Source organism: Syzygium oleosum, unplaced genomic scaffold, assembly GCF_021117445.2.
Source record: "Syzygium oleosum isolate NSW1041296 unplaced genomic scaffold, Sole_v2.1 Sole_v2.23, whole genome shotgun sequence".
Lineage (NCBI taxonomy): Eukaryota > Viridiplantae > Streptophyta > Magnoliopsida > Myrtales > Myrtaceae > Syzygium > Syzygium oleosum.
Window position 1 is genome coordinate 3,972,989 of NW_026607507.1, and position 22,381 is coordinate 3,995,369.

Here is a 22,381-nt window from a genome sequence, read left to right on the forward strand (position 1 = left end):
ATAAGCTTTGCACGGATAGATCGCCGACCAGTTTCTCGCATCTCTCATCTCCATTGGCCTGAAATGCCATGTCGATTCCTGCTCGAATCGATCAAAAGAAAAAAAAAATCGGGAATTTCAGAGGAACATCGCTTCTGCCAGAATGATATAGAAAAACGCTAAAAGTCAGGTTCAACACAGGAGGTTACCATTGATGGACCTTTTGTATCATCTTGCACAAAACCTTGGAACCACATTTTTGCCTCCCAGTGACAAATATCGGAAGATTCAGAACAAGAAATAGAGAAGAGGAGAAGCAAAAAAGGGGAAGGAATTCCGTTGCCGGGACTTGAACCCGGGTCTCTCGGGTGAGAGCCGAGTATCCTAACCAACTAGACTACAACGGATTTGCTTTCCGAAGGTGTAAATAAATATATTTACCTTTTCTAAATTGTGTTTCATCTGACTTTGACCTCTTAACTTTCGGCGCACAATGTAAGGGTTAGGACGAGAGTGTTTCGATTGACACGGAGATCTCGAATCAAAAAGGCCAAAGCACAATTTCTGGCTTCATTTCTGCTTGGAACTGTTTGTAGCAACAAAAATGGAGAGAAGAAACAAATGAGTGTCGCCCCCGGCGAAGACGACGTTTGGGCACTCCGTCATGATGTTCTTTTCCTCGTTTCCACTGTCGAGAACATCTTTGTTCCTTAGCCTGTATGTACCATTCTACAAATTCTTATAATCACTGTCTTTTGGCATGCCGTGTTGTCTCCTCGTCGAGACTCATCTTGTCCCTGCCGATTGGTAAATTCCCCTAATTATCATTCCTCTTTTTGTGCTCGTAATGTCGACTGGAGCTTCCTTCGGCCGTCCATGCCGACAACAAAAACGCCAGCCGGACAAAACTCATGGAACATGCAAAAACAGGGCGGAAGAATGTGACGAAATTAATGCCGGAATTTTTTTTTTTATATGAATAAGGTGACAATTCATTTCGCGAAAAGCGAATGATTTGGAAAATGTATTTCTAAACACAATCGCTTATAATGCACCAACAAGACCAATCGCAGGGTATTTATATTTTTAGCAATGCCCACCGAGCAATCTCAACATGAGTCTTACGTGTATATTTTCAGCGTACGTCTTACCGATCCGATCCCTCCATTTTTCTTTTTGATGTTTGAGCCTGCAGTAGTTGCTTGTCTCGCGGCTCCTCATGGCCGTCAAGACTCGGGATCTCGACCTCGCCGGTCCTGGCCATGGACGAGCTGGTCGTGGCTAGATCTGAAGCGGGCTAGAGCTAGATTGGACGGCTCCTTTCATGGTGTGGAGCGTAAGGAAGGAGGGAAAGAGACACGAAAAGAGGGAGAGAGAGAGGGGAGGCGAAACGGAGGCCGGAAGAAATATGAGAAGTGGGCCCACTTGAGCACGTGGCAATTAACGAGTAGAGTAACTTGTAAAGCCGGACCTACTTAATATTTTCTTGCCTTGCCGGATGCGCAGACCAGTAACATGGGAAAAAAATCGATCCGCCCGTCCACCCTCGAGATGTCACGTCCCGCTCGGACATCATTAAATTACTCGGCCACGTCCCATAATTGAACTCTGCATCGCATGCTGATGCACTACCGGTCGGCCTTCCCCCAGGATTCACATGGGCGGGGGAGGGGGGCCAAAATTCCAGAAATATCTTTGTTTTTTTTTCTTTTTTTTTCAAAAAGAAGAAGAAAAATTTTGTGAGAAATGATTGTCTTGTTAATCACGATACCGTAACCGTCCGTGATTAATGTAATTAAAACGTGAAATTATTTGGGATTGCGACTTTTGGACTGGCACCGGGGGTTGACTTTTCGACACCCCGTGTACGTAGGAAGGAGCTGCGAAAGTGCCCAAAAGGATCGGGAGCGGGGTAATGGGATCTGATCAGGATTTGGATTTTCTTTCAAGGTGCTAATTCCCAAAAAAAAAAAAAAAACATCGGCTTTTACGTTGAATGATAATTTTGATCCGACCTTTTTTTTGTTTTAACAAATAGTACCAATTTTTACTCGAGTCCTAAATCTAGCCCCTGTGATGTGAAAATTTCAAATCGTTCAGGCTAAATTCGAGATTTAAGTTAAAGTTGGTGATTTTTTATTAGACAAAAAAAAAATTCGGGCCAAGATTGTCACTCGAGGTAAAGTTTGTGCTTTTTTTAGAATTAGTTTCCGTTAAATTGAATTAATACAACGAAAAATCACAAATTGTTACACACGTGACAAACGGAGGTTAAACCCCAAGCTAGTATACCCGTGAACTGCCACGTGTCGTTCAACCGAGCAATTTAACAGTAAACTTTAATGGAAATAAAATAAGGGTAAATTTGTCACAGATGTACTAGTTTGGAGTTTTTTATGGTTAAAATATTAGTTTGGGATAAATTTAATACAGATATACTAATTTGAGATTTTCCGTGATATTAATCCTTTTTTAAGACTCTGCCGGAGGAAAGTAATTACGCGACGAGGCCGAGGGCAAAAGAGGGATTTCGTCCCACGCACCCACCTTCCTTGCTTAAAGAGGGGAGGACATACTATCGGCCGGTGGCCACCCGAGAGAAAAGTCTGAGAATCCCAGCTGTTCTCGCGTGGGTCCCACCCCCACCACCACCACCACCACCACCACAAACACACGTGTCGTCCAACCGGTGGTTGTCTTAAAGAATTGCCCCACAAACGGAAAACCCGAATTATAAGAAATCAAAGTCAGACGTACTAAGGTTAATGTACTGCACACGTTGATTAAAGGATGTAATATGGCACGCGTTGAAGCTCGTTACAATATGTATCGTCGCTCATTACTTTGTCGCGTCGTCCAGCACATTCACGTAGCGCACCAATCTTAGCATTTCTCACGTAACTGAAGCGAAAGCTACCTCGATTCAATCTACCAGTGCAAAACAATCGATTATGAATCAAGAACTGAAAAGATTCATGTAACATTTCTCGCCGAAGACAACACAAATTTCCCGCATTAAACATTCTTGAGGCGGCGCATCTCCGAGTACGAATAACAATTTCACGGGAAGAATACGGTTTTACTTACGTATTCGTAGTGTATGGACAGATTTTTGTTGGGTCGAAAGGGATCATGTCCGATGCTATTTACATCATTATTGCTAACGAAATTCCAACCTCAAAGAAGAGTGTCAAACAGACTTGACACTCTTGACTGAAAGGTGAGCTGAGATGTCTTTTTGAGGTTTTAGGACATCAAAGGGGAAGGAATATCGAGTACCACTAACAACTCAATAGCCCACAACCAACAACTGCAACACTTACCTGCCAGCAACTTGTGGAGGGTAGCTGCACTTCCCCCATTTGGAGAAAAAAAAAACACAGCTTTCTTTAGCGATCAGGATGAAGAATTGAACTGTTTCCCTCAGGTTTGATACCGGAAAAGGATGCACTTGATTAGTTGGTGATCCGACTTCGAGAAAACCGATTCGGTACCGATGAAACTCCATCGCCATAACAAGACAATCACGTGCTCATACAATTTCTTCGGAACAATCTTTTAAGAGAGCATCTAATTTCATGTGAAGCATGACTTAGAACTACCAAAATTTGAGGGTCCCTAATTGAACCTAAACTTCCATCTAGGACTGCCATTGGAGCCAAATTGGTTTTGGTGGACCAGAAAAACACTTGGAGCTGCAGGGGCAGGGCGGTAAATCAGGCAGAGGAGAGGTCGGACAGTTGGTGCGTGATGTAATGTTTCCAAACGAACCTGTAGTAACCACTAATTTAACCAGGACGCTGTCCGAGTCCTGACCTCATATTAATACGATGATAGACTCACGAACCATCATTTGTTTCTCCCAAAACACCGTCTTCTCTTTGCATATTCTCTCTCTCTCTCGCTCGCTCTAGCTGATTCAGTTCCCTCTCTGCACTTGGAGACACACAGGGAAAGGATCCAAAGCTTGTCCGACAATGAAGAAGTCGGGGTGGTTTGCAGTCTCGGCGGCTGCAGCTTCTGCTACTGTCGTCTCTTATTCATCATCTTCTTCTTTGATCTTCTCGTGCACGTCCAAGCTTCAGTTTTCGAACCAGGTACGCGTTTTGTTCGACGGCCGAGGAAGTGGGTGGTGCTTGGTTCTTGAAAAAAGCTGCGATTGTTTAACTGTCTAGTGATGTTATGCCGGAAGGAGCGAAGAAACTTCGCTGCCAGATGGGAAAAAATGAATTTTGCCGAGTAAAAATTTGGTCTTCTGGTTACGGTCAAGATTGATCTTGGCCATTCGGTTGATTGAATTTCGCCACTTCACTTGCAGGAACACGTCTCGAGCGCCGACCAAGCTGCTTCTTGTTCGCAAAACTCGGGCTCGGCTGATAAGTTTGCGCCGAGGTTCGACGGCCTGCGCTTCATCGAAACGCTGGTTACAGCTCACAGATGACTCCATCAGTTCACATCCTTCGACTTTCGTCTGTAGATATTCACCCTAATTCTTGCAGGGTGGCAACCCTGAAACCGCAGCTTTTAATTGCGTTTCTCATTTCGAAAGAGAAGGGAAGTTGGAGTTCTTTGTCTTAGCCTATTAGGTGTTGGAAGTAATTTTCCTGTAAGGACAACTCCTTCCTTAATGGTATGATTCCAAGTTCTCATTGTCACGAGCTCATGATCTCCCCCGTTATGTTTCTCACCCAGTCAAATTCTTCTACTGTAACTTAAGGTAAGCGCACAGTTTCACAGAGAGAAGACGGTTCTGGCCAATTAAGAATGAATCTCGCCGCCAATGGGTGACACTCGGAATATACCATTTCATCTTCAAGAAATTAAAAAGAAGCATTAAAAATTGGCTGCGCCTTCTTTTTGATTGAGGCACTGGACTTTGTAAAGGCATCTGTCTTAATTGTTTTTAAGTTATCATCGACGCGGTAAGCATTATAGCGCCGGATCAATGTGGTCCTCTCAATTAGCATGCGCATCCTGTCGCGAGCAAATAATGTATAGTTAGAAGGAAAAACTATATGTTCCCACGATCAAGCGCAGACCTACAAGACCGACGGCATGAGAATTTCTTCGTGTCAGTTCTTCGTTGTGCGCCGGACCTGTTATTGCCATTCCCTTGCTCCTGCCACAGTCTGCAGTCTCAATGAATGACATGACCCGATGCAAGTCCGATTTAGGAATCCCAGCCGAGGTCCATGCCAGTACATTTAATTAAAGCAAGAACTAAACCGGAGCTCGTATGATCAAATCCAAACAACCGACCTGCCAGCTTCCACGCTTTGTGGGATCATGAACTTTCCACCAACCATTCTTCATTTCTTTATTGTATGTTGCTTTTTCCAGTCCCACCAGTGCATGCATCTTGAGCTCAGACCTTTACAACTCCAGCTCAGCAAGAGGTGGATCAGCAAATGACTCCGACAATGAGAGAGCAGATAATATTTTCTGTGACGACGACAAGCTCAAGAACTTGGTAGGCAACTTCCGTGCAGGACAGATAGATCTTCCATTTCCACCTTCAATTGTTTATGCTAGAGAACATGACATACTCCATCAGAAGCAACAATTCTGCTCGCAAAGATAGTAAAGCCTGTGGAGGAACAATTCAAATTGAAGTGTCTCTCTTCGACTTTTATCCAACTGCTTTGTCCATATGTGCCAACTAGTGTCGAAGTCGTAAGACAAGCCGGCTTTGCACGTGTCTCATGCCAACAAGAAATTGGGCATTTTAATTATGTTACGTTCATCAAAGTACTGGGATACAGCAATAAGAAAAGGGTTCCTTTGTTGCAAAGCATAGTCTGTCTTCACTTGGCCAAGCATTTCCGTATTCGCTGAGGAAGAAAGACGGTTGGTAGAGAGATGCCCAGTTTATTCAACCGCCGTCCAAAAAAATTTTGCTTTTCCTGAGAGAGCCCGAAAAAAAGGCCACTAGGCCATCACTCAACAACAGTCAAATGCAGACACATTTCTCACCAGGTAGGAACGATTAAATTCATTATCTCATTCGACCTGTTCATCTGCATGACTACAATCATTGCAAATAATGAAACGGGCTCAGGAGGCGCCCATACATACAAAGAATGTCACGTGCGACGTGAACTTGAAAATACAAGGTAGTTGACAAACATTTTGAATCACAAACAAAAAGGGGAAAAGCAAAGCCACCTGCAATCATCCCTGTGAAACAATGCAACTACAGTCTGCAGAGACCATGCATAATCACATGATCTAGCCATAATTTAAGACATCTCTTATAAAAGAATAGCAGCTCTCTATGACATTGTGGAGGAAAGACCACAACATCTCCACAAAGTATATAAGCCCGCAGGATGATACCTTCACATTTTCTTTACAAAGACAATTTACTTCAGAAAAACTGAAGCAGAAGCGTAACAAACCCACCTGCGAGCATCAACGACAAAGACTGTTTTGCCACTAACTCGCCTCCACTCGCATTGACGGACTCCTTCACAGCTGGAGCTGCTGGTGGTACCGTGCTACAATCGAGACCTTCGTTCCCTTCTCTGCATTCATTAGCAAAGAGTCCTGGAGGGTATTTTCCGTAGAGGTTAATGTAGCTGAACATGGTTGAAGCACAATCAGTTGTGAGGTCATTTATTCGATCGGCGAAGGGACACGCGAATACTTTGAAAGCTCCACAGCAGAGCTTGGCTGTGTATTGGGGTCCCTTGCACTGGCTCGTGAGAATTGTGTAGTTCTGGTTCTCAAAGTCTACAGAGCAACCTTTGAGCCCAAAAAAAATAAAACAAGATTGAGGTTTAAAAATACTGTCCATTCACTGAAAACTCATATAATTATGAGGTGTCATATGTCTTCTAGCTATAAAACACAAGTTCCATCAACTAGCTAGTAAAAAGAGGGACTGTTAACAAATGCAAAGCTTTCACACATCTCTTCATCTCAAACATGCAGAATAGAATTTAGGCATGGATGGAAGGCAATGAGATTCTACAACATCACAAATCAGAAACTGAGGAATGGATTGCACGAATAATGTTTCACATACTCCTCTCTATTCCTGATTCCCTTCCTCCCCCTTTTAATTTAACAGAAACCTGCCTGATTTAAGCAGGTAAGAACATAAAGCACTTTCGAGTAAATTGAGCAAGATCATTCCAGGTTCTAGTCAATTGGTGAGTGCAATAACCAACCAAATTTTGGAAAATGATGAGCATGATATCAGCTTTTTATGGGAAAGCTGGGCACCAGGATGTTGGGAGACATGATGAAGAGATTCCTTAACTCTAACAAACAGCCAGCTTGTTTTCTTACTCTGACTATGAAAATATAAATCCTTTAGAATTCAGTACCAGTGCGATCCACCATAAATTAGATGTTCATCGATTATCATGATATACAGTCATCTCCATAGTAAATCAACTGATGGGAACACTATAGTGCAACTGTCAAATAGCTCCATTGTGACTTGAAGAAAAGTAGTGTTTAATAATATTGCAATAGACTTTGCCAAAGAGATGTTCTAGCAGCATCATTCAAGAAAATCTAGAAAGCTCTAATCATATTTGCAAAATCTCAGTGAAATGACACTGAATAGCAACTTTAAAACGCTAATTTTGGATTACTCTATTCAGTTCTATATATATCTATTAAGGTTAGGAACTAAAGCAGAGACCGATACCTCATAATGAAAAATCACGAAGAGGATTACTAATTGCAAGTGCATTGATATATCTAAATGGACTATATTCCACAGAAAGTTTTGTGCTTTTCTTTCTTTACTGAAAAAAATGCTTAAGCTATTGAAGATCATCATGAAAATAATGACTCTACACAACCTTATTTATTGGTGTGGAACTCAACCCTACCTAACACCTTGTTCAACTTCCTATTAGCTTCTTCACGGAAGCCAAAACCAAGTAATTGCCAAAGTTGTTTAGTGCTTGCTCTCTAAAAGTCTTCTTTGTTTCAGGCTATAATACTACTTCTGTGTTACTTACATGTGTAACTTCTCATGTTTGACATGGATCATCGAAACGTAGGCTGAAAGCATCTAGGACTCAGGAAAACTTGATGGTGATATGGTAATGTTGCAAACAACCATACAAGAAGAAGTAGAGAGACCTTATTGTCCGAGGGGCATAAGGAGAAAACTCACTGATGTGATGAAACAATTATAATTATAAATTCACGGCACTACCAACTTACATGCAATTACGGTGTTGAAAAGGAGTTTGCTTCATTAAGATATCACCTTATTCCCTCTTCCTAAGATTGAAATCAGCATTGAATGTGCTCAGCCTCCAGAAAGCAATTGGTATTTTTGGGCTCAAAAGGGACGAAGAAGATGGGTATACTTCCTTACCAAAAAAAAGAAGATGGGTATACCGGATAAGATGCCGACTCAATTGCATTTGTTTGGTAGCACATGCTTGTTGCTTATAGAAATAGCTTCAGATTCTAATTACTAAACACATCCAGCCTCAATTTGGAACAGGGTAGTTGCAATGCAGGTTCTATGTCCAATACCACTAAGGAGCACACCTATGACCTTAACAGACGTTGATTTTCCTAAACATCCCAGAAACTACGGACTTCCTGATTTTCATCAGACAAGAGACAACAAGCAATTAACGATTCGAAGAAATAGAAAACCTTCAACGGAAGGAACAGATCGGGCAATTCGTGAAACAAGGACATCAAAGAAAAAGAAACTTCAATGAGAATGTAGAAAAATCTTTACTTGTTTTGGCCTGAAGAAGGCTACGGCCAGCAGCTTCCCGAGATTCAAAGATGCCATCTGAAAAAGAAAGGCAAGAATAGTCAAGAAAACCAACGAAAATGAGAGATCAAACGGGCGAAGAGAAACGATGAAAAGCTCAAAAAATATTCTCTAAACAGCAAAACATCAAGAACGCGAAGATTACCATGAAGGAAAGAGGAAGATGCCACGCCCACGAACAGGAAAAACAGGAGGCAACCGCAGGAGAATGGGTTGGGGGCCATTGCCAAAACTTTCTTCTCCTCTGTTTCTTGCCGGGACTCGCCGGAGATCAATCTTGAATGGGGATCGATCGATCTCCAAGAACACCAAATGGGTCCTCTCCTTCCTCTCAACGGTTTTTCCTCGTCTTCTTGAAACGAGCTCGTTTCGAACAGGGTATTGCTAATTTTAGCTCAGAAAGAAAGAGACAGCGAGCGAGCGAGCGAGCGAGCCCGACAGAAGAAGAGAGAGAGAGAGAGAGAGAGAGAAGCCGCGTTTTGTCAGGCTGTCGAATGATGTGGGAGATGAGCGTTTAGATGTGTATGCGCCAGTCCGTAGCTTCAATCATCTCTGATTGAACAGATTTTTGCCTTTTTATTATTTCATCTGATTTACATTTTATGAACTTCAATCCAAAACCGCTCAAGAAATTTCATAATATAATAAAGATTGATCATTTACGTATGATAATTTTCATATTCTTCTAAAAATCGTAACTTTATTTTCAAGAATTGTAAACGAACAAGGCCCTTAACCGTTTTAATCTCCACCGGTCAGTTGCCAACAATAGAGTGTCCTGTCTAGTTGATTCTCTGACCATTCGCCCAGTGATTCCCTGTTGGTTGACCCAGTCCCTTTCTAACAAAAATGACACTGAATCCACTCATATGCTCGCCGCCCAGATTTCTCTGTCTTTGGATTCATCCGGCCCGTTGACCCCGGCCATATCCCTGACAAATTAATGCGGGTACTTACTCAAATTTTGGAAAAAGATCTAACGTGAAAGAAGTCCGTGCAGTGAAATTGGCAAAATATTTTCTTAGAAATGAGCGAATATGCTAGATTTTCTTGATAGTGTAGTTCCATATCAGAAGCAATGAATAGTCATCCAGCTGGGGGACTTTGATGTAGAACTGAGGAGTGACTACTGAGGGAGGTGTTGGGATCACCAACCCCATCAAGATTATAAAAGCGACATCCAATCTTTATCAATTTAAATACGTGTTTTGCCTATTAGATCTCTGGAGGAGACGGCGCTTCTCGCCAGATGCGAAGAAAAACCCAATTGGCCAAATTTCATAATCAAGCAACTCTTAGGAGGTATATGAGCAGGGGCCAACAAGTAGCCAAGACAGAAGATTATTTAAGGAACAAAAGAATGACATTGCCCGACTCTGTTTATCTCTGGGTGCTGTATAACCACCTCCAAAATACAGCCTGGTCAGTTCAGCATCAGTTTTAACACAAAAAACTGCTAGAAAATGAATCTGTTTCTCTGACCAAAAAAAAAAATGAAAATGAATCTGTTTCTCCATCTCTCTCTCTCTCTCTCTGCGATGGAGCTCAAAGCAGTTCCGGGAAAATTGAGCATAACTGTCGAGGTGCCTCTGGAAGGATCTCTAAGGCTGCTAGGAGGCTGCCGTCAGTAAAAATGTGGCTACTTGATGCAACGTCATATTTTGAACTCGCGTCCATCGTTGGTACTCCTGGTGACACACTGGTTTTTGTCCGATGGCACACCCTGAGGCATCATAAAAGGAATGTTAGACTTACCAAGACTGGTTTACAAAATTGATTTACAAAGTGATGAGTCAGACTATTATTGATTCTTGAATATGAACCACTTGTTTAAAATGCCACTCATAGTATGACACATCACTCAGTATACCAATTTTAAAAACCAGTTTAGTAAGTCCAGCATTTCTCTTATCGTAAAAAAGATGATGCAAGCACAAGAAAGTGACAGAATTGAAATACAGGTGTAACACAGCTTGAATTGGATGGCAAGCAAATGAGAGCTCTTTAGGCCTATAAGGCCGTCATAGCAACAGGGAAGGTGACTTTACGCACGACAACCATGAGACTATCCAGAAGAAAGAACCAGAAGATTACTCAAGACAACATCTTAACACCAAAATTGACATGCTTTTCCAGACGATCCCCGTTAATACGTTTGACAATATATATGGTTGTTAGCGCTGGGCCCTGGCATAACTTGTACTAAAACATGACTATAGCATGCTGATGTGAGTTGTCAGCCTATGGAACCACAATCAGGAACAGAAGAAAATATTATTTGAAAATATGCAAAAGATATGTTCAATCTATGTTCCTTGCCTTAAGTTTCCAAACACGAGTTGAACATCAGATTACCTCATGAATTTGAAGATTCTTCCCATTACTCCACAATTACTCTTTAGTTAGATACTAGCAGATATTACTAGTGTGCCTCATCTTACGGGTGATGGACCTGCCCATTCGAAGGCGTCGAGCTGTAAGTGCTTCTAACAACACTTGCAAGGCATCTTCCACTGCTTCAGCCGGCTTATCCAAACCGTACGAGCTAAACTCTGGAACAGCTTGTAGCTCGGACATGAGGCCAATGGCTGCAGCAGCTGTGCAGGTACGATCCCATGAAGGCTGTGGCCTAAACTCAGACAGGAGTTATTGAGCTTAAGAGTGGTTAGGTGCTCTAAGATGGAGAGAAGAAAGTTGAAGGTTTCTATGGAGGAATCATATAATTACAGGAAACAGTAGAAAGAATCATAAGAAGGGAAGTTCTAGCCGTTCATATCACCTGAGCTTGTGCATTGCAGACGCACCAGTAGCGAGAGATATACAAGGAAGATCGTCTTCCCCCCATACGATCTTTGCTTGCTCCTTCAGGTTGGAAAATACAAGTTCATGTCAGAATAAACTCATTACTTGCGACCGAGCATCAACCGCTAGGTTGTCTCGATAATACAAAACTGTAAATCCTGTTCAAAGGGTCAAAGCCGACAGCACTGACTACACATAGGTGACGAAGACATAATACTACATGAAGAGAAGTATGCTTTGTTGAGTGTTAAATCAGAAGAGATAAAAAGGATCAGCCACCCAGTATTACCTTTAAACGCCGGAACATTGCAGCAGAATTACTCCATGTACCATCAATTAGAACAAAATTCAAAATTCTATCTTCATTTCTCTCAGCAATGGAAGCCTGGAGAAGATAGAAAAGATAAATTTACATTTGAAGCTATTGTAATCAGGAGACAAGGACAACAAGAAAGAATTAAAGATTCGTGCATTGCTATTGGCACAAGACGGTCACGTCAATTTTGAAGAAGCACTACCCTCTCGGATTGGAATTGTGCCCTGCTGAATGTATCCTGTACAGATTCAGTCAGTGCACTCTTATTGGGATAGAGGCACCAAACCTTACTCTTCCCTGATATTAATAAAATTACATGTCAGGTCCCAAGGATACAATAAAACGTAATATAATGACTTAAAGATTTCTAGTATCTAAATATAAAGCAACAGCTATCAGTTCTCCGATTACCACATTTAAATAAAGAATAAATTACCCAGCCACCATAGTCAATTTGCCTCTCTCCCGATAAATAAAGATTCTCTCAAACTGAAAATCAGTTTTTTTCACCCAAAAAGCCAAACACAAAAGGTTGAAGGGAAGCTTGGATTGTAAAATGGAAGTGCATTTCCAAGATATGAACTTGTCTCTGATCAACTCAACGTAATTTTTAAACTAGCAATATCTCCAAACATTGACCCTTCAACATTTTCAGGTTGCTGCAATATTGCACTGAGAAACCTGAGGAGTGAAAAGTCACAAGAGACAGAAATTGATGGAACCTGCGAGTTTGAAAGTATTCCACATGATCTCTTCGTCTTCAGCAATTCCAAAGAGGCACAAAGTTGCTGCTTCGACTCCAAACAATTGCCATAGCAACTTCCCAGTGTTGTTTTGTCTCAGAAAGTCCTGTAAAAGGACTAGTCACACTAACAGAGGGCGATGCATCAATGTATATGTATGATATACCATGAATGACGAAGTATTACTACCTTGGGATGCATATACACCCAGAAACGCAGACCATGCCACAGAGAACAGGGAAGTACTTTTGAACACATACAGTCTTCCATAGGGAGCCAGCACTGCAAAACAATGGGACAACAAATTGTAACATATCTCAAAATGGAATTCATTTTGACGCATTGGTTGAGATGAAGAAAATTGATATTATGGAGAAGAACTATCCTGGCAAAGTAGCCAAGTACCTTTTGGCAAAGATAATTCCTGCTTCCAAGCAAACGGCATGCTATTTGTCGGGCAGCAAAGAATTGAAGTTTCATCTCTGAGTCACCTAATGCCTGATATTTTGCTCTGTGCTTCTTGTCCTCTTCCACTTTGAACTCGCCCTGAAGAATCAGCAACATTGAGGAACCGAACGCATCCATAGCAATTAGAGACACTGATTCTCAATCCAAACTATTAAATTAGCAAAATTTCATCCTTTAGTTTACAAAAACTATCACATTACAGCTCTAACTCATGCTTTTGTTATAACAAATGTTCTTTTTATTTTTTCAGTCTTGAAGAGCAACGGTCTCAACAAGATTTCAAAGCATCCCCAGACAAGTGTAGACATCCAAAGGAGACTGATTTTCTTAAGCAGTTCCAAACGTCCTGAGCTTCACCAAACTCCAAAATCTCCCCTAGTCATTTCGTTCATTTACACAAAAATCTATTCTAGGTAAAGGCACGACGCAAGACCAATCGCATCCTTTTCTTAAATGGCCGAGCCGCCCGCCTTCCCATAAACACAAGTATTAGAGCAACAGCAACATCAGTGAGATTGTTCCCAGGAAAGACTCGCGCAAAACTTCCTACTTTCCAATTGCTTTATCCTCAGAAACCACAGGCGGTATCAAAGTCAGCCAAGTCCACCGAAACAGAAAAACAGAGGGACAACAAGCACAGCACGACCAATGAAGACCCAATTACTTAATCAGCCAAAAAACCACGTTAGAGCCCGTCAACAAACAAAAGGGTATACCTGGAGTTTGCCACCAGTGCCGCCAAAGCTCATGGGGGCATCCATGTCCTCCTCCAGAAGCTTCAGGTCCTCGATGACCTCGGTGACCATGGCGGGCACCGGGGATACGCATCCCCACCCCCGCCATTCCTGCGGCGAGATGGGCCCGCCCTTCGCCGCGGCGTCGTCGGCCGCGCGGACTTGCCTCGGGGGCGCGCGGGAGGCGGAGGTCAAAAGGGTATCGCCGTCGCCGGAGTGGGTTCTGGGTTTAGCGTCCATGCGACTCCTGACGAAGCAGAAGAACGTGAAATGCGCGGCTGCAGAGGACGAGCATCTGACTGGAAAGGTCCTCGGAGAAAGCAGCATTCTTTTTCGCAGGTTCTTCTCTCTGTCATATACTATAATTTAGAGGTCGGTCCGTTCATTTCAATGAGGCGACTTGGGAGTCTAGGGAAAATTTATGAAAAAATTCTAGAAAACAAGGGCTTAAATTTGCTTTTTATTTAGGAAAAAACTGTATAATTTTATTTGGTTTTTCTTGGTATAAATATGTGTTTTGTTGGTTTTTGATTAATGACGCATAATTTGCTGCGTGAGTGTGTTGTGCCTTCGTGCATGTTACGGACTGAGCTTTGGTTCTACTGCGAAAGGTGAGCAGAGCCAAACATGGTGTCGACGGCAATGGAAGCAACCATCCCACGAATGAAGATCAGCGGGCACAGGACTTGTTGGCAGTACATCTCAACGGACCATGGAGCACGATTCATAAACTCTAGATGGCTCGATTGGTGGAAAACTCGAAAAAGGGCTAACGAAGTGGCGCGGTAGCCAAATAATGTGCTTGGCTAACCAATCGATGGACCTATTTTAGTGGGTGGTTCACAACTATAGTGATCCAGTTTATGGAGAGAAATTCGATTCGAAAGGAATTAGGAGTGAAGATCCAAAATAACATGAGGTGCAAAATACAGATGAATCCGAGAGGGTAAAAATTACTTATTTTGATGGTTATTTCTCTGTTGAGGAGTTTTTGGATTGGCCTGAACAGACAGATTATGTTTCATTTTATTTTATGGACATCCTAGAGCATACAAAAGTTAAAAGCTAGTAAAGCCTGAAGTGGAAGATGGAGCATTATGGTGGTGGGAAAATAATACTTGCGATATTTGATGATATGAAAAAGGAGAAATTAAAAGTTATCCAAGATCATATAAAAAAAAAAAAAGTTTTTCAAGAAGGGCACCCAGAATTTTGGCAAACAATATGTTTTTTTTTATGAGATTTCCGATTATCCAGTTAAAATTTTCACTCACAAGATTTTTTGAAGCGAAATAGATGACGGATACCTCAATTATCTAGTTAATTTTGACACGATTAAATTAGACTCGCCTCAGACTTATCGAGGCCAAATTTCTTTGAATCCAATAGGTTGGTCCTGCCCGATTCAAGGGTCACTTGCCGAGACCGAACAATCATCCGCGGCTCGATTCGGTACCAATTTGGGCGTAGCCAAGTATTTGCTAATTACATTTTTTTTCTTTTTTCTGTCCGATTGCAAATTACATTGGTTAAGTTTATTTCCGGGCACTTCTTCAGTTCGAGGAAAACCGGTGCGACCCGTGCCGAACTGGTCCGGTCCGGTCCGGTCCGGTCTTCGGGCTGCCGATCCATTCTCAACACCTAGACGACTGGTTCACCTAAGTACCGCGTCCCACGATCGCTCCTCGTTCACGTCCGAACCGTCGAACGAACGAACTGAGCGCGACAAAGCGACGGCGATGGCGACATCCGTCCTGTCCTAAGCGAGTCCCATCTAACTTTCCTCATCTTCGTCAACCCCCACCCGCGCTTCGCTGTCGCGTCTCCCTTCCTCTTCCTCTTCCTCTTCCTCCTCGCCGCCTTTCCATCTTCAGGTCATCACCGAAATCTCTCCTCTCCCCTCCATCTTCCCTCCCCCCTCAGCCTTTCCCCGTTCGCCAGCGCACGCCGCGCCGCTCATCTAACTTTCTCGCATCCCCCGTTCCGCCGCCTCGCGCGCGCGCGCGCGCCGTATATATATACCCGCATTTCCTCGTGAAGAGCGTCTCCATCTCTCGGCCGAACGATCGTTCCTCATGTCTTCGATGGCGGGTGTGCGCGGGTCGGTCGCTCTCTCCTCGCCCGGCGCTCGCCCTTCCCTCCCCCCGGCGAAGGCGGCGGCGGCGACGGCGTCGTCCTCCCCCGCGGCGGTCTCCCTCCCCTCGCCGCGGCGGAAAGCCGGCGCCTTGCCGGGATCCGTGGGGCTGAGGATTCGGTCGCGACCGCTCGCTTCGTCGAATTCCAAGGGCGCGAGGGGTTCTCGCTGCTCTCGAAATGGACGGGTTGTGTGCGAAGCTCAGGACACTGCTCTCGACCGTGAGTTTTTTTTTCTCCTCTCTCTTCCCTCTTTTGTATTTGGTTGATCGTCGAATTCGGCAAGGTGGTTTGCCGGAATGGTTTTTCATGCACTCGCGAATTTAGAACTACGAAATGATGTGGTTTAGATTGAGCTGATTGATAGAGGCTTTTGATTTTCCTTCATAGTGGATATCGACGTGATAGAAATGCCATATGTTCCATAGTTTGGTTGTTTCGTCATCAAAATTTGATCTTTTTAACTGTGCATTTGAGTGGGAGACATGAGACAAAAGCAAAGAGACTTGTGTCTATGCCAATATCCTGCACTAAGGTTAGTGGGTTATGTAAGCAAATTTAATTACACAATTCCTGCTGTAGATAGACTCTTTCTCATAGTCTACCCGTCGTTCGACTCACTACTTTTTACCTAGCACTGAATTCTCGTGGGAAGTTTTCGGAATTGCTTATGTATGGTTTAGGGAACTATACTCGACCATCGCTATCATTTTGTGTATGATCTGATGTAAGTAGAATAGATCAATTTCTTGGATTTGTATACTTCTTTATAGAGGATATAGCTGAGTTCGCATCCGTATAGATATATAGCTGCGCTTATAGGAATCAAAGGTACGAGCAGCTTAGAGTCATGTCCTTCTTTCTCCTCGAGAGCGTCCTTGCTGGCAGCTAGAGAAACTCCAATAGTTGGCGCAACGGCTTATTTTGATTACGTTGGAATATCAGTTTGTTGCTGACATATGCTAATAACCATGTTTTGCTTGGGTAGAACTTTGAAAAGTGTAATTTCATGCTCAAGTTTGACGTTTGGACTAGCAGTCTTGAGGAGAATTTGGATTAGTCGGCACCTTCGTTCAAGAACTCATTTACTTTGCTCCCAAAACCTCAAATTATCTTAAGGTCTCCTCTAAATGCTCTTTTTTATGTCAAACTTCCCCAGATTCTTCACAATGGAAAGATGACTAGAGTATCAACAATAGGATGCATTTGCTTTGATAGTAATCACCTATATGTTTGACCTTATAACAAAATGATGCCATCTTTTTTCGAACGCATAACCACAGAATTCTGTATATATGTAATGCATGAATACTGATTTTCATGACTTAGATCAATGAATACGCTGGCAGACTGGCTAATGATTGTCGTGAAGTTAATATTTGACAAGGGAAGAATGTCCTTGTGCGCTTGGAACACCTTTTACCTGCTTGAACAGTGAATTTTAATCTTTGGTCTACTAGATGTTTGTGCATGTGATTGCCCACTCCTATTGGATGACGATTTAATAGTACATTAAAAGATTGCTCCTTTTCTTCTGTTCCGTCAATGGAAGATGTGCATCTCGAGATCATTAAATCCCAAACTTGCCACTACAAGCGCTTGTTATTAATGCGAATGAGAGTGATTGGTGACAATTGACAAATTGGTGATACTCCTGCAAACTTTCTTTAGTTGATATGGGATAGGCTTTCCTCCCAACCTTTTTTGGTTTACTATACAATAACTATGTTTCATACTGCAAGCATCCTGTTTGCTGAGTCTGATTAATTGGTCCCTAAGTAATTTTAGAGTGAGTCCCCGGTTTCCATCTCAGAGTATATATGACAGTCTCTATGTTCTAGATTAAGTTTTCTAATTGCTTAAACAGAAGATGAGCAGAATCCCTGTTTTATCTGAAACTGGTCTCGGTATCCACTATTACTTTATGAAATTGGAACGAGCTCTTTCCAGTCCCTCTAGTTAATGCTAAATGTAAATTCACATTCCTTACTGTTTTTGTTAATTGAGGAAGTAATGGAATCGTAAGATATGGAACTCCTATCTAATCATTTTGTCAGCCTAAGCCCCTAAAGTTATTTGGTTGATCTTGAGTCTCGTTTTTAGCCTTAGTTATATAAATGGAAATTTATGCCCTGAAAACGTGTATCTACTTGTGGATCCATCCTCCTTTTACTTTCTCTGGATTATGCTTTCTTCATTCAAGCATATCCCAATAATTCTTGTCTATGGTTTGGATGGAAGTGACTGATAAAGTCTGAGTTTTTTGTCACGTTCTTTTACTGCACCATGGAGGAAAATTTTAGATCTAGTGATCTAGGTGAAAATAAAGCTTCTGGTAGCATCAGGGAAATGAAAATATTTGTAACTTCTTTGCCTGAGTCATCTCCAAGCGAGAAGATGACGTGTGGTCACGAGTTCTCCAATCTTCATGGGTGTTAGTTTCGGTTCCTCTATCATTTAAGGTTTGTCTTGTAGGATAGATCCTTTTGTTGGAATCCATCTTGAGAATGCTCTTCAGCTAGATTGTATTCAAGTTTTGGCCTAAATTTGTTGGAAATGCCGTAAGGAGACCTAAGGCTTCATGGACTATTGGAATAATAAACTGATCCTTCAACCTGGTACTTCCTTAAGTCGCGTACTTGTAGTCAAGTAGATTTTGATCCCTCAGCCAGCAATTTCTCTGGCGATCCTCATATATGTTCAACTTGTAAATCTAATGCTATTGCAGTGCCGCAATCATTGACCACATTTCTTTTTACAACTTTCTGAAATATCAAAGATGCTCCATCTTTCTGGGCCTGTGGTTGCTCTTAGGGTGCTACTGGGTAGTGGGTAGTTCTATGAATGTGGAGTTGTGGACTGGACTAGGATATATGAATACACAAGTTCGCAGCGGATGCCACTTTATGTGCTGAAAGTAATTGCTCACTGGCTGGTGTTTTCCACCCTTCCGCTCCTATCATGAGTTTGCGTGACGTCTCTTTTCTAGGAGCAATACTAAGTTCTTGTCCAAGTGTGTGTTTGGATCGTGACTTGGTTCTGTTTCCTTAATGATGAGCAGCAGTTCATGTCAAATACAGTCTAAATTCAGGCCTGTATAGTGTGCTGCAAGATTTGCAATTTTCTTTTGAACTTCGGTTTAAAATTATGTTGAAATAATTTGATTTCATCTTCAAACATGATCAGACCGATTATGTTGGACTGACGTTAATATTTGTAGTCTTGAGAACACGGTACTAGCTGCATTTGGACTTGATAAATAACTCGAAGTAACTTGAAAGAAGTAAGAAACCCAGTGGAGATAGAAGTGGGTTTGTACTTACCTGAAAAAATCGAAGGTGGATTGGCAAGTTGCTTGTTTCAGTCCATTTTCACCCGGACACTTGGTGATGGTGTTAAGATTCCTAAGAATGAATCATGGTGTTGTCATTAATAATTAAGTGAATTGTGCTATCTCAACATATCCCTAATCTAGAAGTCATGTTCATGTTTGATTCATGGACTAAGCTGATGCCATTAAAATCATGCCACTGATGCACATTCAACTCAAAAACCTCATGCACGTCACACTGGAAGCGAATCTTGATGTAGACTATCCAATGGTAGAAAAGCTGGTTAATGGAAAATTAATATATCAGTAGTGGACACTTATCCCACCTACCTGTTCCTTCATGTTCGACATACTCTTCTATATAAACACTTACGAATGATGTTGGAAAATAATGTGCCATGCATAGATCAACAACTCTTGTGGTATGTATTGATGTAATTTAGTGTGTCATTTAGGATGCACTGTTTTTTATTGGACCACTTAAGCATGGAAAGACGAATTTTCAAGGGAGTAAAAGGAAATATTTGAAATGCGAGAGGTTCTGTGATGGAAAGGAAATCTGATCATTTTCCTTGTACTTGATGGAAAGCTGATTATAGGATTTGTCATGGGGATTTGGTTCTGCTTCAGTTGGTTTCTTGATTTGTATACTTTGTTCCTCCTGCTTTTCAATACTTCTAGAATTCTACAACTTGAGTCTACATTTTGGCGCGATCCATGCCAAAAGGTCAAAGCACTTTATGTTGATGGGCCTTTTGTTTAGAATTTAGTCCAAAGGGTCTGTCGCAACCACATCTTTGAATTGTCGAGAGGATCTTTAAGTTTTATTCTAGAAAGAATGGGTCCTGGAAAGAGGACCTAAGTTTGTTATATTGTAGTTTAATACAATCTGTCGCTTTTATTCATCAAATTTCTCGGCATTTAGACCCTAGGACAACTGTTTCTTGCTGTTGGCCCCATTGACCCACATATTGGCTCCAGGGTAATGCAAGCACATGCACAGAAACTGATGGATCTTGTTTCTTGCAATACGTGTTCATTTTTTTATACTAGCAAGTAATAAATTTGACTCTGATATTAGTCAATGTATACTTCAAAATTTTCAAGTTGCTATTCTTTCGGATGATTTCTAAGCTTATTCGGTTTCCTCTTTTTTGGCCAATCCTGCATCTGTGCTCAATTTATTATCGTGGAGGTTTAATTCCTTTGTTTTATAATTCAACAAAGTAATGCCACGAGATATAGTAGTTGTCTGAACTTATTAATCTAGCTGCCAGTATTTCTGGTGCTACCCAGTACTTCAGTACAGGCAAGATGCGAATTTTGAAGAAGCACGAGTGACTTTTCCCTTTAGAATCTTGTATTCCCATTTTGTCTGGGAAAGTTTACGATCCTACTTACGAGAATAAGATAATCGTTTTTCTCATCTATAGAATGTTATGTGATATTGAAATTGTTGGGCTAATCAGAATTAATTTTATTTTCATTTGATAACTCGTTTGTTTGGCTTCCTGCAGTTCCTCCAGTGACAGATACTACATGGAAGTCACTTGTTCTCAAAGCTGATGGGCCTGTGCTGGTTGAATTTTGGGCCCCGTGGTGCGGGCCCTGCCGAATGCTCCATCCGGTGGTGGGAGAACTAGCGGACGAGTACGCTGGGAAGATTAAGTGTTTCAAACTGAATACCGATGAGAGCCCTTCCATTGCTACTAAATATGGAGTCCGTAGCGTACCCACGATCATGATCTTCAGCAATGGCGAGAAGAAAGATTCAGTCCTCGGTGCAGTGCCAAAAACAACCCTCACAACCTGCATAGAGAAGTTCTTGTGAAAGCAAATAGTGATGTGTAAAAGGTGAATTGGCTAATATATTTGATTTTGCAGAGTTTCATCTGTCTGTGTTAGTGTTTACCTAGAATTCAATGATGTTTTTCTGTCTGGTGTGGGACAACAACAGAGCCCCAAGAAAAATAAGAAATTTTATATGATACCATTAGCTGGGTGGTGGATACTTTTCAACCGTTCTGAGCATGAATAATACAGCTTTCCCCTTTTGTCAATGTATCAGTTTGAAATATGCAAATCAGCATTGGCTCTTCCTGGCCCATCGTGCCCAGCTCTTCTAGGACTTTGCTTTGCAATCTTCCCCGTATCTAGAAAACTTTAGATCTGACCAGGTCTTCTTTAGATCAGATTCATGACAGCCATCTAGATTGAGTTGAATTGAAGATCACTCTCTCAAATTGGACTTTGTAGCTGCCGACACCGAGGAACAGGAACTCATGCCTCATTCTGTGATCCTCATAGATCCTTCAACATCCTAAGGGATATTGCATGTTAAGCAGGACCATGAGTAGGAAAACTACTGCTTTCTAGAAATTTAGAGGTGGGGGGATGGAATCTGGGAAGCTCGGACACTCGCCGGGGGCTTCATCCACAGACACTCTCCGGGGGCTTCCGTGTCGTGTCGGACACCGACACTTGTCCGACACTCTTTTTTTTGTTATTTATTTATTTGTGGATTAGAATCAAATTAATTTGATTGCAATAATCATAAAAATGATAATTTATCATGTATATATATAAAAATATACATTTAATATATAACGTGTCCCAACGTATTGGAATTCTTATTTTTTGAGAAATGACGTGTCGGCGTGTCGTGTCTTATTGCGTCGTATCGCGCGTTGCGTGTCCGTGTCGGTGTTACTTAGGATGAAATCACTGTGACTCAGAAAAAAAAAAAGTCTCACAATGAAATTAATTAACACTTTCCCCCACTCTATAATTAACACAGTAAGTAAATCTTGTGAATTGCCAGAGGATGTCAATTCCATCCCGTCAGAACATGTGGATGTGCATGTGCAGCTTTGAAAACAACAAAAAAGGGGCGGAGGGGGATTACCATAACAAGGTGGTGGAGGCAGCATCAAAGCCTAGTCAGCTCAATTCCTGAAGGCATGATCTTATCTCCATAAACAGTGGGGCCAACATGCAAGGAAGGATACGACACCGCCTATGTCCTTGGATTTGATTGGGTGAACAAGACAACAAGAGAGAAATTTTCTGCCTTTTTTTAGTGAACCTTGGCAATGTTTCGCCAACAGATGTCTT

At 41.9% G+C, this 22,381-nt stretch overlaps 4 protein-coding genes and 1 non-coding gene across 7 annotated transcripts; 2 read left to right on the forward strand and 3 right to left on the reverse strand.

Moving 5' to 3' along the window:
- Window positions 1-313: 313 nt before the first annotated feature.
- Window positions 314-386, reverse strand: TRNAE-CUC (transfer RNA glutamic acid (anticodon CUC)). Its single transcript has one exon. It is a non-coding gene; the product is annotated as a tRNA-Glu (tRNA).
- A 3,430-nt stretch (window positions 387-3,816) lies between these two features.
- LOC115682368 (uncharacterized) lies at window positions 3,817-4,637 on the forward strand. The gene is made up of 2 exons (XM_030606577.2): window positions 3,817-4,076; window positions 4,298-4,637. Exons 1-2 carry the CDS (start codon window positions 3,957-3,959, stop codon window positions 4,418-4,420), a joined length of 243 nt encoding a protein of 80 aa, XP_030462437.1. The 5' UTR covers window positions 3,817-3,956; the 3' UTR covers window positions 4,421-4,637.
- Window positions 4,638-6,208: 1,571 nt separating this feature from the next.
- On the reverse strand, window positions 6,209-9,187 carry LOC115682367 (GPI-anchored protein LLG1-like). Its single transcript, XM_030606575.2, has 3 exons — window positions 8,886-9,187; window positions 8,702-8,758; window positions 6,209-6,723 (listed from the first exon to the last, which is right to left on the reverse strand). Exons 1-3 carry the CDS (start codon window positions 8,962-8,964, stop codon window positions 6,347-6,349), a joined length of 513 nt encoding a protein of 170 aa, XP_030462435.1. The 5' UTR covers window positions 8,965-9,187; the 3' UTR covers window positions 6,209-6,346.
- An 878-nt stretch (window positions 9,188-10,065) lies between these two features.
- Window positions 10,066-14,211, reverse strand: LOC115682394 (uncharacterized). Of its 3 annotated transcripts, none has more exons than XM_056321496.1 (8): window positions 13,786-14,211; window positions 13,007-13,147; window positions 12,791-12,883; window positions 12,581-12,707; window positions 12,061-12,155; window positions 11,832-11,927; window positions 11,520-11,602; window positions 10,066-10,463 (listed from the first exon to the last, which is right to left on the reverse strand). In XM_056321496.1, the coding sequence occupies exons 1-8, from the start codon at window positions 14,128-14,130 to the stop codon at window positions 10,286-10,288; spliced, it is 1,158 nt and encodes a 385-aa protein (XP_056177471.1). In that variant the 5' UTR covers window positions 14,131-14,211; the 3' UTR covers window positions 10,066-10,285. The 3 variants fall into 3 exon arrangements, with proteins under 3 accessions (XP_056177471.1, XP_056177472.1, XP_030462468.1); XM_030606608.2 differs by lacking the exon at window positions 10,066-10,463 and adding an exon at window positions 11,096-11,369; XM_056321497.1 differs by lacking the exon at window positions 11,520-11,602.
- A 1,395-nt stretch (window positions 14,212-15,606) lies between these two features.
- LOC115682391 (uncharacterized) lies at window positions 15,607-21,327 on the forward strand. The gene is made up of 2 exons (XM_030606607.2): window positions 15,607-16,158; window positions 20,785-21,327. Exons 1-2 carry the CDS (start codon window positions 15,879-15,881, stop codon window positions 21,096-21,098), a joined length of 594 nt encoding a protein of 197 aa, XP_030462467.1. The 5' UTR covers window positions 15,607-15,878; the 3' UTR covers window positions 21,099-21,327.
- Window positions 21,328-22,381: the final 1,054 nt, after the last annotated feature.

Bases quoted from the DNA above. Each gene is read 5' to 3' on its own strand.
- LOC115682368 (XM_030606577.2), top strand. From the start codon at position 3,957: ATGAAGAAGTCGGGGTGGTTTGCAGTCTCGGCGGCTGCAGCTTCTGCT. The intron at 4,077-4,297 runs GTACGCGTTTTG...CTTCACTTGCAG, and splicing joins AGCTTCAGTTTTCGAACCAG to GAACACGTCTCGAGCGCCGA.
- LOC115682367 (XM_030606575.2), bottom strand. From the start codon at position 8,964: ATGGCCCCCAACCCATTCTCCTGCGGTTGCCTCCTGTTTTTCCTGTTC. The intron at 8,759-8,885 runs GTAATCTTCGCG...TTTCTTTTTCAG, and splicing joins ATCTTCCTCTTTCCTTCATG to ATGGCATCTTTGAATCTCGG. The intron at 6,724-8,701 runs GTAAAGATTTTT...TTGGGCTCAAAG, and splicing joins CCTTCTTCAGGCCAAAACAA to GTTGCTCTGTAGACTTTGAG.
- LOC115682394 (XM_030606608.2), bottom strand. From the start codon at position 14,130: ATGCTGCTTTCTCCGAGGACCTTTCCAGTCAGATGCTCGTCCTCTGCA. The intron at 13,148-13,785 runs GTATACCCTTTT...CTGATTCTTCAG, and splicing joins GCACTGGTGGCAAACTCCAG to GGCGAGTTCAAAGTGGAAGA. The intron at 11,370-11,519 runs GTGATATGAACG...GTCTGAGTTTAG, and splicing joins TCTGCAATGCACAAGCTCAG to GCCACAGCCTTCATGGGATC.
- LOC115682391 (XM_030606607.2), top strand. From the start codon at position 15,879: ATGTCTTCGATGGCGGGTGTGCGCGGGTCGGTCGCTCTCTCCTCGCCC. The intron at 16,159-20,784 runs GTGAGTTTTTTT...GGCTTCCTGCAG, and splicing joins TCAGGACACTGCTCTCGACC to TTCCTCCAGTGACAGATACT.